Source organism: Dendrobates tinctorius, unplaced genomic scaffold (assembly GCF_039654945.1).
Source record: "Dendrobates tinctorius isolate UK_male_01 unplaced genomic scaffold, ASM3965494v1 ptg000035l, whole genome shotgun sequence".
NCBI classification, from domain to species: Eukaryota; Metazoa; Chordata; class Amphibia; order Anura; family Dendrobatidae; genus Dendrobates; species Dendrobates tinctorius.
In genome coordinates, this window is record NW_027361703.1 from 71,873,730 (window position 1) to 71,890,623 (window position 16,894).

At 43.4% G+C, this 16,894-nt stretch overlaps 1 protein-coding gene across 1 annotated transcript in view; it reads left to right on the forward strand.

The window, feature by feature from the left end:
- FBXL13 (F-box and leucine rich repeat protein 13) overlaps positions 1-16,894 on the forward strand; it is a 396,865-nt gene that overhangs the window by 196,397 nt on the left and 183,574 nt on the right. The window contains exons 8-9 of the mRNA XM_073573638.1: positions 12,394-12,489; positions 14,606-14,741. Coding sequence (XP_073429739.1) covers positions 12,394-12,489; positions 14,606-14,741 — 232 coding nt within the window. The remainder of the gene's footprint in view (positions 1-12,393; positions 12,490-14,605; positions 14,742-16,894) is intronic.

Below are 16,894 nucleotides of genomic sequence, written 5' to 3' on the forward strand. Positions count from 1 at the left end.
AGAAAAAACATGGTCCCTACAGTCAAACATGGCGGAGGTTCCCTGATGTTTTGGGGTTGCTTTGCTGCCTCTGGCACTGGACTGCTTGACCGTGTGCATGGCATTATGAAGTCTGAAGACTACCAACAAATTTTGCAGCATAATGTAGGGCCCAGTGTGAGAAAGCTGGGTCTCCCTCAGAGGTCATGGGTCTTCCAGCAGGACAATAACCCAAAACACACTTCAAAAAGCACTAGAAAATGGTTTGAGAGAAAGCAAAGGAGACTTCTAAGGTGGCCAGCAATGAGTCCAGACCTGAATCCCATAGAACACCTGTGCAGAGATCTAAAAATGGCAGTTTGGAGAAGGCACCCTTCAAATATCAGGGACCTGGAGCAGTTTGACAAAGAAGAATGGTCTAAAATTCCAGCAGAGCATTGTAAGAAACTCATTGATGGTTACCGGAAGCGGTTGGTCGCAGTTATTTTGGCTAAAGGTTGTGCAACCAAGTATTAGGCTGAGGGTGCCAATACTTTTGTCTGGCCCATTTTTGGAGTTTTGTGTGAAATGATCAATGTTTTGCTTTTTGCTTCATTCTCTTTTGTGTTTTTTCATTTAAGACAAATTAAATGAAGATAATAATACCAAAGAATTTGTGCTTGCAATCATTTTCAGGAAGAAACTGAGTATTATCTGACAAAATTGCAGGGGTGTCAATACTTTTGGCCACAACTGTATATACACAGAGTATTTTGATACTTTATATAAACATCAATTAGGTGCTCCTTGCACATAGCACTTTATTTCTCCTTCCCCCATGACGGCACCATGGAGAGAGGGGATCCGCCCCACGGGGACAGGAAACGTACAGATAAAAAGGCGGTACCTCTCTACCTCATCAGTTGGTTTCCTGTCCCCATAGGGAACCTACAGACTTACCAGATGCCGGGGCTGACCAGTCTGGAAGATGGCAGCGGGAGCCCCCTGTCCCAGCTGGGGCGGTTACCCGAGGCGCCACCGCTGGGGTCAGCAGGCCTCCAGGGTGTGTGCGGGGAGAGGCGGCAGCAAGAAGATCCGTTCTCTCTCTCAGGATGGCGTCCTCCATGGCGGCCGGGGAGGCCCTGGGCCGGAGCAGGTACTGGGGTGGGACAGCACCAGCGGGCGCAGCTATCCCCCACGCGCTCCGGCGGTGGTGCGCACGCATGGGGCGGAGCACGCAACATCACACACTCGCCAGCAGGTCGGGGGATATGCCACCACCCGCGCAATGCACCACTGGGAGCCGGCGGTGGTGCACACGTGCGGGGCGGAGCGCGCGACGTCATACGACGCAAAGCAGCTGGGGAGGCCGGGTGCGCGCGTGCAGGGGGAAAGAAAAAAGAAACAAAAAACTTTGTTCTTGAAACTCGCCCCTCACTTAGCTTAAAAGAGCACAGGGGGCACAGCGCGGCCTGTCACCTGGCGCCATGAGCACCGAGCCTCCAGAAGAGCAGCAGCTGCTGGACGCATCCTTGGACACAGGACACCAGCAGCAGCCACGGAAGTCACCGCAGCAGCACCATAAGAAGGAGACCAAGGAGCATTCACAGCAACACAGCAGCAGCAGCTGTTCGGAGTCCAGACACAGCAAGGAGTCCGGGGGGGCAGGGGTCCCAAAGGACAAGCCGCGTGCAGATCCGGGGCCCACGTCTGATTCGGTATCCTTCTTCTGTCTGGCGGGTAAGTGGACTACGTGAACGTATATGCTGTATTTAGGGCCTGTCCTCCTTCTCTTATAGGGGAAGAAGTGCACACAGATGGCCAACCACAAGATTTGCCCACTTTGTAAGGAGGAGCTCCCCATGGCATGGGAAAAAAGGCTCTGCCAGTCCTGCATTGAACATACAATATGCAAGGAATCCCCAGGGTTCGCTTCTGACCTTAGAGCCCTAATTGCCTATCAGGTAGAGAACACCTTCAAAACCCTTCAGGGAAAAAGCAAAAAGCATAAGAAACCCAAAAGAAAGGAACCCGAGTCAGATCCTAGTGATAGGGAGAGCGAATCTTCTTCATCAGACACAGATAGCCTGTCATCCGGCTCCTCGTCCTCTGTGGATGAAGGTCGCAGATGCTTCCCTATAGAAGAGACGGATAACTTAATAAAGGCTATCAGAACCACTATGGGGCTAGTAGACACCAGGCCTAAAAGAACGATTCAGGACGCCATGTTTAGTGGGTTAGAGCAGAAGAAGAGGAGGTCTTTTCCCATGAACGATAAAATCCAGGCGCTCATACAGAGGGAGTGGAAAAGGCCAGAGAAAAAGGGCCTCCTAGCACCAAAAAGGAAATACCCTTTTGAGGAGCCGAGCTGTTCGTTTTGGGTCAAAGCGGCGAAAGTGGACGTAGCCATAGCAAAAGCCTCGAAAAAATTTTCTCTGCCGTTCGAGGACATGGGGACACTGATAGACCCTATGGACAAAAAAGCGGATACATTCCTAAAAGGAGCCTGGGAAGCAGCCGGAGGAGGACTAAAACCCGCTATAGCTGCCACTTGCACAGCCAGAGCCTTGATGGTGTGGCTGGACCAGCTGGACAACCAACTAAGGAACAAAACACCAAGGGGAGCAATCCTGGACTCCGTCCCATTAATGAAAAGAGCAGCGGCATTTCTAGCGGATGCATCCGCGGATTCAATCAAGTTGACAGCCAGGGCAGCCTCATTCTCGAATGCAGCTAGAAGGGCTCTATGGCTCAAGTGCTGGACGGGAGACCTGCAAACAAAAACAAAGTTGTGCTCCATCCCCTGCGAAGGTGAATTCCTTTTCGGGCCCACACTGGACGACATACTTGAGAAAGCAGGGGATAAAAAGAAGTCTTTCCCTAACCCATCCAATTTCCCCTTCAAATGTTTTTGGAGCAGGAAATTTATCCAAAAGAAGCCACTTAAAAACTCCCAGGACAAGTGGGAAGATAGAAGAGGCAAAGGGAAGGGGTTCATGTTCGGGAAACCGGCAGACAAGAAGCAACCCCAATGAAGGTGTCTCCCAGGTAGGGGTAAGATTGGGCCTCTTCTTCCCGACCTGGGAAATGATATCAAGCAGTTCCTGGATCCTAAGCATCGTAGAAACAGGTCTCAAATTAAAATTCCACACCTCACCCAAACCCTCTTTGGTAGTGACCCCACAGAGGCAGTTGATAGAAGAGCAAGCTGCAGTACAACAGGAGATTCAGACCCTGGTGGAGAAATCGGTGTTGCAGGAGGTTCCCCACCAAGAAAAAGGAGAAGGCTTCTATTCCCCTATCTTCTTGCGGAAGACACCAGATGGGACATTCAGGACGATAGTGAACCTAAAAAGGTTAAACAAATGCCTAGTGATTCCTCCATTCAAGATGGAAACAATAAAATCCACAGTAAAGATGTTTCCATCTTGTTACATGACAGTACTCGACTTGGAAGACGCGTACTATCACGTCCCCATACACACGGACTATCATCGGTTTCTCAGGATAGCAGTCACAATAGGGGGAGAAATAAAGCATTACCAATTCAAAGCCCTCCCATTCGGGCTGGCCATCACCCCGAGAGTATTCACGAAAATCATATCAGAGGCCATGGCACACTTGAGAGAACAGGACGTCCTAATAGTCCCATACTTGGATGACTTCCTAGTAGTAGGCAATTCCCCCGGTCATTGCAGAGACCAGTTGAACCAGACTATGGAATCTTTGTCCAACCTAGGTTGGCTGCTGAACCTACCGAAATCTCGGTTAATTCCGAGCCAAGTGCAAGAATATTTGGGCATAACCATACATTCCATCAGGCAGGAGTGCCGTCTCCCCGAAGGGAAAAGGCTACACATAGAACAGCTAGCAACAGGAGCAATAACACGGACAGTAATGACACTCAGGAAGGCCATGTCCTTGCTCTGCTCAATGACAGCCTGCCTAGCAGCAGTCCAGTGGGCCCAAGCTCATACAAGAGATCTCCAGTGGGAGATACTAGAGGCACAGATTTCTCTTCACGGGAATTTAGAAGGGCAGTTAAACATCTCACCCGTAACAGCTCGCTTTTCTACAATGGTGGACGAAACCATCCAACCTATCCAGGGGGGTTCCTTGGGTGATACCGGTCTCTGAGATCCTTACTACAGACGCAAGCCCCAGGGGGTGGGGGGCTCACTGGGACAACCAGGTAGCACAAGGAGCCTGGACAGAAAGCGAAAAGACAGCCTCCTCGAATATGAAGGAGCTATTGGCAGTGAAACGCGCCCTCCTGTATTTTCTAAACTCCCTCAGAGGCCACCATGTAAGAGAGTTCTCGGACAACATCACTGTAGTTGCTTACTTAAATCATCAGGGGGGCACGAGATCCCATACCCTTATGAAGGTGACAAAGTCAATTTTCCACTTTGCAGAGGGGAACCTAGGCTCACTGATGGCATTACACATAAAAGGGTCAGACAATGTGATGGCGGACTTTTTAAGTCGCACACAGCTAAGACAGGGCAAGTGGGAGTTGAACCAGGAAGTTTTTAATCAGATCACAAAGCTATGAGGGAAGCCCAACATAGACCTATTCGCCAACAAGACGAATCGGAAGGTGAAAACATTCTGTTCCATAGACCCATCCGGGGACCCGATAGCCCTGGACGCCCTTATGATCCCCTGGCACTTTGCCCTTGCATATGCGTTCCCACCGATAGCCTTAATTTCATCAGTTCTGAGGAAGATCCGGGAGGACAAAGCAATGGTAATATTAATAGCCCCCTTCTGGCCGAGAAGGACGTAGTTCTCTTGGTTGAGGAGAATGTCCATCTCCGATCCTTGGGTCCTCCCCGATATCCCGAACTTACTCTCCCAGGGCCCAGTACTGCACCCTCAGGCGAAGAACCTACACATGATGGCCTGGAATTTGAAAGGGCTCTATTAATCAACAGAGGCGTCTCCAAAAATTTAGTATCCACTCTACTACGAAGCAGGAAGCCGATAACCACTAAACAGTACGGGAGGGTCTGGAGGAAGTTCCTTTCAGTATCAAAGGCTAGTCCAAAGGGGAAGGTACCCATATCAAAGATCTTAGAGTTCCTACAAAGGGGCTTATAGAAAGGCCTAGCTACCAGCACATTAAAGGTTCAAGTGGCAGCCCTGGGGGCCCTATACAACTGTGACTTGGCAGGGAATCGTTGGGTGTCCAGGTTCATTAAGGCAGTCAGTAGATCCAGGCCTGTGTCTTCCCTACACACCCCTCCCTGGGATCTAAACTTGGTACTCTCAGCCCTGACCAAGCCCCCCTTTGAGCCTTTGCAGGAAGCACCGCTAAAATTAATATCTCTCAAGACCTCCCTCTTGGTAGCCCTCACATCAGCCCGTAGAATTAGCGACATCCAGGCCCTGTCAGCCTTCCCTCCATTTACACAGATTCTGGATGACAGGGTGGTACTTAGGACAGACCCAGCCTATCTGCCGAAGGTAGCGTCCCGATTCCACAGAACTCAGGAAATCTCCCTCCCCTCCTTTTGCCCCAATCCCAAAAACAAGGGAGAAGAGACCTTGCACACATTAGATGTCAGGAGATGCCTAATGGAATACTTAGCGGCAACCAGGGAGTGTAGGAAAGATAGGTCTCTTTTTGTCTGCTTCCAGGGGCCAAAGAAAGGGCAAAAGGCATCAAAGAGCACGCTGGCGAGGTGGATAAGGGACGCCATCACATTGTCGTACTCGTCAGAAGGTGTGGACATTCCAGGCAGTATAACGGGCCATTCCACAAGAGCGGTGTCAACTTCCTGGGCAGAGAGAGCAGGCGTCTCCATTGAGCAGATATGTAGAGCCGCTACTTGGTCCTCTCCTTCAACTTTCGTTAACCACTATCGGCTGGACCTAGCTACCTCCTCAGATCTAACCTTTGGTAGAAGGGTGCTGGAGGCAGTGGTCACCCCCTAATAGATAGTCTCTGCAATTCTCTCCGTGGTGCTGTCATGGGGGAAGGCGAAAATCTTAGTTACTTACCGTTAACGGTATTTCTCTGATCCCATGACGGCACCCGTATATTCCCTCCCTACACGCGTGGGGTATGCACTTATTGTAAATACAGTTTAGTCAAAAAGTCACGTGGTGTCTCCTCTATGCAGTTTAATGATTATAGAAATTCCTTTTTCTTAAAGTGTTGTGTTAGTATTAGGCTGAAGTTCCGTTAATGCTCTGTAAAACAACTGATACGGGAGAGAGGTACCGCCTTTTTATCGGTAGGTTTCCTGTCGGATCCCCTCTCTCTGTGGTGCCGTCATGGGATCAGAGAAATACCGTTAACGGTAGGTAACTACGATTTTTGTACTGATTATTATTGAGCAGTTGATATATATATATTTTTTATCAATCTATTTACCTATATATATATATATATATATATAAGAATGTGATATCTTGTATAACATCAACTGGGAATTCCTTTGCATATTGCACTTTTTGCACTAATTTGGAGTTTCTCTTGTTTTTATTCACTTATATACTTATGAATGTGGTATTGTGCAGTAGATCTTTGTGAATTTTGTACTTTATATATTGTGTTTTATTTATATTACATATTTGCATTTTCTCTCTTTATATATTTTTATCTGGGACTCCCTTTTGTTTTTGTTTTTGATTGATAAATAATTTGCTGTGATTTACATACCATCTAGATATATTTGGAATATATTTGTTATTTATGGGTCTATTCTATTATATGTGGTATTTAGTATAGTTTTATTTTTATGGTGCGGCTACTTATGCATGTAGTGTAAATTTACACCCATTCAATAATAAAGGTATTTGAAATTGACAATTTTTTTGTCCTATTTTTACTTTATTTGTTAGATCACTGATCCATTACCTCTTTTCTCTATCTGATATTACCGAATGGTCTGCCATTCAATTTTTTAGTGGATATACATCATATTTTACATTTTATCTTTTATAAACATAAATTTATTGGATATATACTTACTATTGTATTTATTGTACAAGTATTGCAATGTGGTGTGAACCAGGGAATGGATGTTTATTGTTTTCTAATTTTTTTTTCCCCTTCACAGTGTAGCGAATCAAAATCTGTTGGCGCTCAATGAAGGACCGCTTCAACAAAGACATGAGAGAGGAGTTTCGGGTTTGAAGTGGTTCTGCTGCAAGGTTCTACAAATACAAGTATCACCGGGACCTTTCCTTTCTGAGGCCTGCGCTTACTCAGCGAACATAAGTAAATAATTTTTTTTTCTTTTTACTAATGTTTAATTTTTTTTCCACACACAGAACCAGGAGCAGTACAACACAACCTTGATTTTTGCACTAATGTTTTTCTCTTTTCCACACAGAACCTGGTGCAGCACCACACAACCCGGATCATCCTCGGTTGAAGTGGCCCCTCATCTACCAGCCACTGAACAGACGCAGTCCCAGTCATCCACCAGCGATGGAGCAACCTTGCAGACTTCACAGGTTGGGGAAGAGGCAGTCGATTCATCAGGTTTTCCCCTCTCCCAGCCCTCTGCCTCGGATTTTCCTGGGTCTTCTTGTCAGCGGCAGAGGGCCTGGGAGAGGTCAGGCATGCCCGAGTTTATTCAATTAAACTCGGTCTTCCAGGATGGGATTAGATTGATTGCTGAGTGAAGAGTGGATTCAAGGAAGTCAACAAACGCCTTGATCGCCTGGAAGCCGACCTTGAGAGACTGGTGCTACATTTTTTTCTGCAATTGAGCGGAGCGTGTCGGAAAACCTTACACCTCAACTGAGGCTGAACATCATGCAGGTCTGCCAGGTTGCATACAGCCATGCATTACAGCAGCAGCAGCAGTTCCAGCAGCAGTCACAATCCTACAATCAACAGGCCGGAGGATATTACCAGCAGCCAATCTACTTTCCAGCTCCCACAGCACCAAACTATCTGCCACCAACACCGCCTTCAGTTCACTGAGCGACCACGCTGCCAAGTCCATCAACCCTGCAGCCAGCATCATCCACCATGCTCCAGAGTCCAGCATCCATGCAACCAGCAGTAACAACGATGCTGCCCAGTCCAGCAACCCTGCCCAGTCCAGCACCCCTGCCCACTCCTGCACCCCTGCAGCCAGCAGTATCCCCATTGCGGCCCAGTCCAGCACCATGCCAGATGACTGCTACAGAGGCCAGCACTCCCACTCTTCCAAGAAAAGCGAGGTCCAAAAAAAATCTTGGCCCCAGGACCAAAATCAGGAGCCAAAACAATTTGTCCACCTTGAACCCACCACCTCCACCCTCACCTACCAATTTGTCACTACCTTGCCTTGTGTCTTTGTTCCTTCCAGTTTGTCTATTGATTCCCATGATTCCACTTTGTCATCTATCCCCAATGTTTCCACTGCCATCCCTGATCCAATCCTTCAATTTGTTGCCCCTTCCCCTGTACACCCTTCCCCTTACTCATCAACTACCACCCAATCCTCACAGCTCCACACCTCCAAGGTCCTCCCCATTTCACCCTCACGTAAACCCCGAAGAAAAAACAAATCACCCCAACTTTAACCATTTTTTTTGTAAAAGTGTTGAAAATAAAAGTTGTATTTTGTTAGCACTATATCTTGTGTTATTTGTATCTTTATGTGCCGCCGGCACAAACACACTTTATTTTTGAGGTAAGGTACAACACAAAAACACTTTATTTTTGAGGGAAGGTAGATTATATTTAACTCAGCAAACATTAGGGGTAAATGTTTACATTACATGTACATTTTAACATCACAGCTACATTTAAACATAACAGGTATGTAATATTTGACATTACAGGTATGTTTTAAACATAAGAGTTACAAAACATAACAGGTACATTTAACTTAGCGGCTTGAATCATTTCATCTTGCCATGCCACACGTCCGTTATCTGAAACAAAGTAAGTGGCAAACTTATCCCTCATCTGGGCAACTTCCACTGTGGTTCTCAGAGGGTGAAATTGATAATCATGCAATGTAACAGGCTCCTCAGGTTGTAAGCTTGGTCGCTCTTTTACCATGATGTAGGTGTACAGAATAACATATGCTTTCACAACCTCATCAATAGTGTCAATTTTTAGATTAATGGATGTGCACAAAATGCGTCATTTCGATATCAGATATCCAAATGCACACTCCACGGTTCTCCGTGCCCTTGTCAGTCTGTAGTTGTAAATTTTTTTGTGTAATTTAAGTTCTGACTTGAGTTTGGTTTAATGAGGTTGGCACACATTTGGAGTGTCTCATCACCAACAACAACAAAAGGCATTGGCGGTCCATCAGTGTTGGGCAGAGGTCATGGCGGCGGAAAATGAAAATCATTCCCATACAGACGTTGGCCCATGTCAGAGTTTTTGAATGTCTGCAAGTCATTTCCTCGTCCAAATGAGCCAATGTCCACGGCAACAAATCTACAATCAGCATCCGCAATAGCCATTAGAACAATGGAAAAATATTTTTTATAATTGAAGTACTCTGTACTACTTGCAGCTGGTTTCATAATCCTAATATGTTTGCCGTCCACAGCCCCCACACAGTTAGGAAAATTACAAATTTCATGGAATTTGGAAGCATTTTTTTTTTCATTTTCCTTTTAAATATTTTTATTAAAGTTTTTTTTTTTATAAAACTAGGAGGTGGCTAGGGAGGGGGAACAAGAAAAGGGGAGGGGGGAGGGAAAAGGGTAAATGTACATAGGAAGGGTAAGGGTAAGAATAAAAAAAATAGGGAACCCTTGTAACAAAGCATACATTAATAGAGGTATAATAATGCTGAACCTTTAAGGAGGAGATGTATGAGGACGGTCTAGTCCAACCACTTAAGGAGGTGCGTGAGAGAAATTTAAACTCATCTAAATTTACTATCCAGACCTTCCACTTATTATTGTATGCGAGAATATTATTATTACTAACTGTGAACCTCTATTCAATAGCATTATGTTAGTAGATTTTGTCTAGGATGTCTGAAAATTTAGGAGGGTCAGGTTTCTTCCAAAAGTAGGCCAAGTTATTTTAACTACCAAAAGGATGTGTATCACTACCTGTCTCACTGAAAGTTGTAGTTGATCCAAGTCCAAGGAAAGCAAAGCTTTTTGGGGACTCAAGGTAAAGTTTTCGGTGAAGGAGTCAATATGACGAGAAACCTGAAGCCAGAGACGTTTTAGTTTCGGGCAACACCAAAAGATGTGGTAAAGATTACCCTGTTGCCCGCATCCTCTCCAACATAGGGGGGAATGGTCCTGGTTAATGTGGGAGAGTCTATTTGGAAGCATTATCAATCCAGAGTTCACTTGTGGGTTGGGGGAGGAATTCTTGCCGCAGAATGCCAACTAAAGCACGACAAGTGTCTACAATAATCCCAGAATGGGTGGATACTCCAATCCGGAATTGGAAATGCAACGATGACAATGTCTCTCCAGTAGCCAGGAATCTGCGGAAAAGAAAGTGAGAAACAAAAATCAGTACACTGCTTAGGGATAGGGTAGAGTTAGTCTTATTTGTGACAGGAGTTTCTTTTTCAATACTACGTACCTCAGGGTGACCAAGAGACGTTCCTCAGCATGAATTGCTCGATGGAGCTGTATGTCCTGCCTGGTGATGGATCTCTGGACCCGTAATAGCAAGTCATGGAAGCTCTGTTGCGACATCCTCGTGCAGTCAAAAAACTCCGGGCTTTTCTGCAGCTCGGTGTACAAAGAGTGGTAGGCTCCATGGCTCTCATGGAGTTCAAGAATGGGGTGTTGCCAATAGCGACGACAATGTCTTCTCCGTCTTTCTCTTCTGCTGTGTTCTTGACAAGCTAAAGCAAAGGCAGCAGCAGCCAGATCTTCTAGGAAGCTGTCCAGGTCAAGATCCATCTTGCAGTTAGATACAGCAGCCAAAGACGAGGATTTCCTCAGTGCAGTGTGTCTATTTATATAGAAATCCCATGAGACACGCCTACTGGGTGTCTGATGTCAAGGAAAAGCTACTGGAAAAAATTGGAAATTTCTAACGCATGCACATAAAAAACGCAACGCATGCAAAAACGCATACACATGCATGCAAATGCTGCATTTTTTCGCGTCATGCGTAAGATGATTCCAATAAAAAAACTGCGTTAACATGCGTTTGCATGCATTTTTAATGCGTTTGGGAATGCGGATGATACGCTGCGGACTCAAATGCAAATGTGAACCTAGACTAATTTTAGCTTTCAATTCATCCATTGTTGGGGGATTACGGTCTAACCAGTGCAATGTTAACAATTTCCTGGCCAGAAACCGTATTCTCAGAATGGTGGTAGTCACAGGGGATCTTAAATCTACCCCACCTCCAGAAGGCCCGGTATGCCAATCCTAGGAACAAGTTGTATGTGCATCCCGAATACTTGTTTAATCAGGAGGTCACCCCCACCCAATAGTGGCCTATATCAACACATTCCTATAGCATATGCATCAGATGGGCCCCATTCATACCACATCTCGGATATGAGTGTTCAGTCCGAGCCCCAATACAATGATTCTTTTTCATGAATAATCCAATAAACCACTACTTTTTTTTTATAAGAAACATTGTGACATTTTCTTTGAAATTTTGCATATTGTAAGAAATCCTCAATAAATAAATATACAAATTAAGTATATTTAACATTGCTATAGCTCCTCATGTTCATTCCATCACTGCACCATAATAGTACAGCAGATCACAATAACTGGATCTTGCAATGTTTTAATATGATGCAGGGTGGGAAACCATTAAACATGTGCAAGCAGATGTAGCCCAGCTCACTTTGACTGATGGTTTCAATGGTTCTCAGCATGGAAATGCCACTTCCACCTCTTGTTTCCAAAGACATCCATGATTAAGGACTTTTTTTTAGTCTGAAACGCGTATGAAACTACATAATATTTGGATTTATTGTGAGTGCCAATTTTTCCCATATGGAATAAAAGATTTGGAATGAAGAGTTGGTTGGAAAATGTTTGATTTGTTATAAAGAATTAAACATCTCTCTGGGCAAAACTAATATAGTGTGCTATGCCGCTCACACAGCCTTGGGGGACAGTGCGTGACTGATGGATTCAGAGCACCAAAAGGCCTGTTACATAACCCCCTGCACATGTATATGACAAAGACAATAAATTCTGGCAAACACATTTCAAGTCATTTCATGTAACACTTGTAAGTTGAAAATGTCAAAATAATGCTTCTAGATTATGTTTACAATGTTTCTTTTTCTTAAAAACATTTCTATTTGGGTATTGCACAGTATACATTGTAGAAGAAATATTACTTCATTACTTGTGCTGTTTTCTTACTGCTTCTTGAAAACACATGTTTCCATAACACACTGCACATTTATATTGTGGTTACAAATACTGTGCTAGGTTTGTTTTTCCCATTTTTCATCTTTTATATTTTCCATATGCTAAATAGCGCGTTGCTGTGTTTTCCTCCAGATATTTGGCTTCATGGATTTGGTAGATCTAGCGAGGAGTGCTCAAGTGTGCAGATCTTGGAAGATAATAACTCAAAATAGTTCACTCTGGAATAGTGTAAGTCCATTTCTATTTATTGCATGTTATATGCATGAAGGGATACAAAGAAAAGTCTGCTTTGTGAGATAATATACAGGGTGGGCCATTTATATGGATACACCTAAATAAAATGGGAATGGTTGGTGATATCAACTTCCTGTTTGTGGCACATTAGTTTATGGGAGGGGGGAAACTTTTCAAGATGGGTGGTGACCATGGCGGCCATTTTGAAGTCGGCCATTTTGGATCCAACTTTATTTTTTCCAGTGGGAAGAGGGTCATGTGACACATCAAACTTATTGAAAGTTTCACAAGAAAAACAATGGTGTGCTTGGTTTTAATGTAACTTTTTTCTTGCAAGAGTTATTTACAAGTTTATGACCACTTATAAAATGTGTTCAAAGGGCTGCCCATTGTGTTGGATTGTCAATTCAACCCTCTTCTCCCTCTCTTGATACACTGATAGCAACACCGCACAGAAATATTAGATGTGTAGAATTTAATACAGTAGTTATTAGAAGTTCTATAAACTTAGATACAAAAGATACTTCAGTGTTTTTGATTAATCATTTCTAGTTTCTGAATATGTACCCTAACCTTTACAATCAGGTTTATCCAATTCTAGTACCGTTTGTCTTATCCAGAAATTGCCAAGTGACTGCTATCTTATGATTTGTCAATGAGGCATATCATTATACAACTTACACTATTAGAAATTGTCACACACCCTAATGACCAGGTCAGTGGTAGCACACTCAGTTGTCGGTTATTTCCAAGAGCAATAATAGGGGACAGTTACAATCCAGAAAATGCTGTAGAATTATTTCATAAAGAATGCATGTATTTGTTGAAACAGATGTTTGGAGGGCTAAGCTGCACTCTTTAAAGGTTGTAGACACCTATGACATTATTTTTTTATTTTAGTTTTGGTTACTTTTAGCTAGTAAAATTGCAGGCTGCAACCTTCATTTATTTTCAGACTCCTGGTATGCAGTTTCAGCTTTTTCTTTTGCAGGAGTGTCTCTCCCAGTAATATATCCTGGGTGAAAGCTCTGTATCCAAGGTCCTGCTCTCTGCACTGCCCATATATCAGCACAGTTTCTATAGCCATTCTGGGATTATTTCATTTTTCATTTGATGTTCTTCATTTTTATAGCGTGTTTTGCTTCCCTCCTTAATATAATGTATTTTATCCCATTTCCATGCTGTAGAAATCTGGTTGCAACCCTCCACTCTGCGCTGCTATCTCTAACACTGAGAGAAGGGAGGAGGAGAGCAAAGAGCCACCAGATGAACATTAAAAACAAAATTGCTAATCTATACAAAATGTAAACCCATGGTGACTGTCACCATACATAGTGCTGTCTATGTTACACTTAGCTTTGAGCTCAACAATTTAACCCTTTAGGTGCTGCTGTCAAGCATGATAGTGTCATAGTGCCTCCAACATGACAGGCATAATTCCAGAGACAGACAACACATCCATTCATTGCTATTGCAGGGGTTCCAATGTTTTTCCACAGCAACCAGGTGTCTTCTAAATGCTTCTGCCATAACATTACTTCTATGACGTCCTTTCTGTAGATGGGCGCCACAGAACACAAGTAATTGTACAATCGAGTGCAGTTCTGCAGTATTTCAGTATATTGCATATGCAACCAAGTGATCACAGATTCAAAACTGATAAAAAGCATTTATAAAAGAAAAGAATTTACCTTCCCTCCCCAAAGAAATTTATATGTAAAAGCTTAAATTGCTCCCCCCCCATACACACTATTTTACTCAAACTTAAAAAGTTTATCAACTTCCAGTAGTTTTATAAATTTTGTAGGGTAAGGCACACATAGTAGAGCATGGATTCAGTAGAAAGCTTAGGCTCTTTCTATTGAATCCGTACTCCGCTCTGTGCGCTCAGGCTGGAACTGTGCGTTCCTGTCTCCTGTGCTGCACACTTCTTGGGCGTTTTTTAAGCGATCAAAGGTGCACTATGTACCCCGATCCCCACCAAACTGTAGACATTTAAAGTACTTGTAAAGTATAAAGATACGTCTCCCTAGTAATCAAGAAGTTGGCTTGCTGAGAAGCAATGTGGTCACAGGATGATAGTTGAACATTTGGTTTTATTTATTTGTAGATTGATTTCTCTTCAGTAAGGCATCACATTCAAGACAAATTTGTAATCAACATCTTACGGAAGTGTCGCCCATACGTCATACGTTTAAATCTCCGCAGATGTTCCACTCTGCACTGGTCTACCTATAAAGGCATTGGTATGAGTATTTTTTATCTTGCCATTCTTAGAAATGTTATAGATGTGTAAAAAGTCATAAATTATTTGTGAACTGATAGGGATTTTACAATGGAAGTAACACTATTGAACTCTGTATTATTGCAGTACTTGTATTATTACTCTTGTGTATAATTATCCTCAAAGGGGTTTCAAAGGATCACAATAGATGGTTGGTAGTCACCTCTGTCACCTGTTTAAAGGGGCTGTAACTGTTGTGTGAGCCTTGTAGTCACATCAATGTTTACGCTGCTCAGTTACCTGTAAGTATAGTCGCTCATGTGTTGGGTATTCCAACATTGTCCCATTTAGGTGAATGGAACTATGAATCAATACCCAGTAGAGTGGTCACTAGTGTACAGCGTGTATGTACATGGACTCATTTCAACAATAGGTTGTGGAGATTACTTTGATCGTTATGCACCCTTCAAACGGCTCATTGTCATGCGCTGCCAGTCTGCCACTTATAATTTAACCTAGGGATCATTATTGAGGGTTCATTATAAAAACCTTCAGTAAATACAGAGCTGTCACTCAAAAAGTGGAGATTTCAAATATGATGATATATTATAATGTACACTATGGTCCCGATTCCTCAAAGCTTTTAAGCCAGAAAACTGACGTAAAAATCTTTGAAAAGTCACACAATGTGAGGCTACACAAAAATGTAGCGACTTTTGTTGTTTTCACCCCATTTTCACCCAGCTCTGACAAAACTATGGTGGGACGGAATCGTGACGCAACGTACGATCTCCACTCATCAAATTCATGACGTTCTTTAAGCCACAAATCTTATGCATCGGACCATATATTCACTCATAAAATAAAGCTGCAATTGTTTTTTGGCCCAAGTTTCATAGTGATTCTGTAGAATCTGAAAATGTCAATTTCATATTACTATGTCACAAAGTAAAAAAAAAGTAATTTAATAGAAAAAAGATATGATTTTATTAAAAGTCATAAAAATACTCGTAATACTGATAATACAGAGCAAAACATTTAATACATATGCCAGAATGTAATTTCCTGTTTCAGTACATGACACTGGTTTGTGTTCTTGCATAGTTTACAGCATGGAAAATTGTATATTACAGAGCTCAACAATCCCATATACACATCTTATTACTATATATACAATTACTGTAATAAACTATTGATTCTTTAAATATCTGTAGGATTTTATTATTGTTCCTTCAAATACAGCCGTATGTGATTTATTGTGTGTAAACAACCTCTGGATACTCATAGCTGTCTTGTAAAACAAAAATTAAATGCAGTCAAGTTGTAAATGTTAAAAATACCAGCGAACAGATGGCACGAACAATACAGCAAGGTATAGGCTACCCATAGACATTGAATGTGTCTCTAAAGATCCTGCCGGCAAGATTTACCACTCCAATGGTAATGGGGGTTGTCAGACAGCCTCAAGCATCCATTCTCAGGAAAAAAGATTTCTTTGATTTTCAAGGTCAGTGCCTTGATTTTTGCCATAGTGCCTGGCATATATGGTGTTTGACAGCAGCTTATCCCACTGCTTCTGTGCACCTTCACTCAAAGGGTACGTTCAGATAGAAAAAAATCTTGTGGCTGAATTATGTGTTTTATGTAGCGAAGAGCGAGTATACTCGTTACTCGAGTTTTCCCGAACATGCTTGGGTGGTCTCCGAGTATTTTGGCGTGCTTGGAGATTTAGTTTTTGTCACCTCAGCTGCATGATTTGCGGTTGCTAGACAGCTTGAATACATGTGGAGATTCCCTAACAAACAGGCATTCTCACATGTATTCAGGCTGTCCAGCAGCTGCAAATCATGCAGCTGAGGCGACGAAAACTAAATCTCCGAGCACGCCAAAATACTTGGAGACCACCCGAGCATGCTCGGGAAACCCGAGTAACGAGTATACTCCCTCATCACTAGTTTTACGAGCTGTATTCTGTTCATCTGTAGGTGATGAGAATTTATGAGGTATTATTTATAATGTACTAGGTGTGTGCCCGATGCTATCGCATCGGCAGGGCAGTAACATCACGATGGGGCAGCTTTGTGGCGCTGGGGGTGGCGGCCCACCCACTTCCGTGCAGTCACAACCGGCAGGAAAGACAGTGTTTTGCGGTCTGTGCTGGAGATGGTGTGAGGC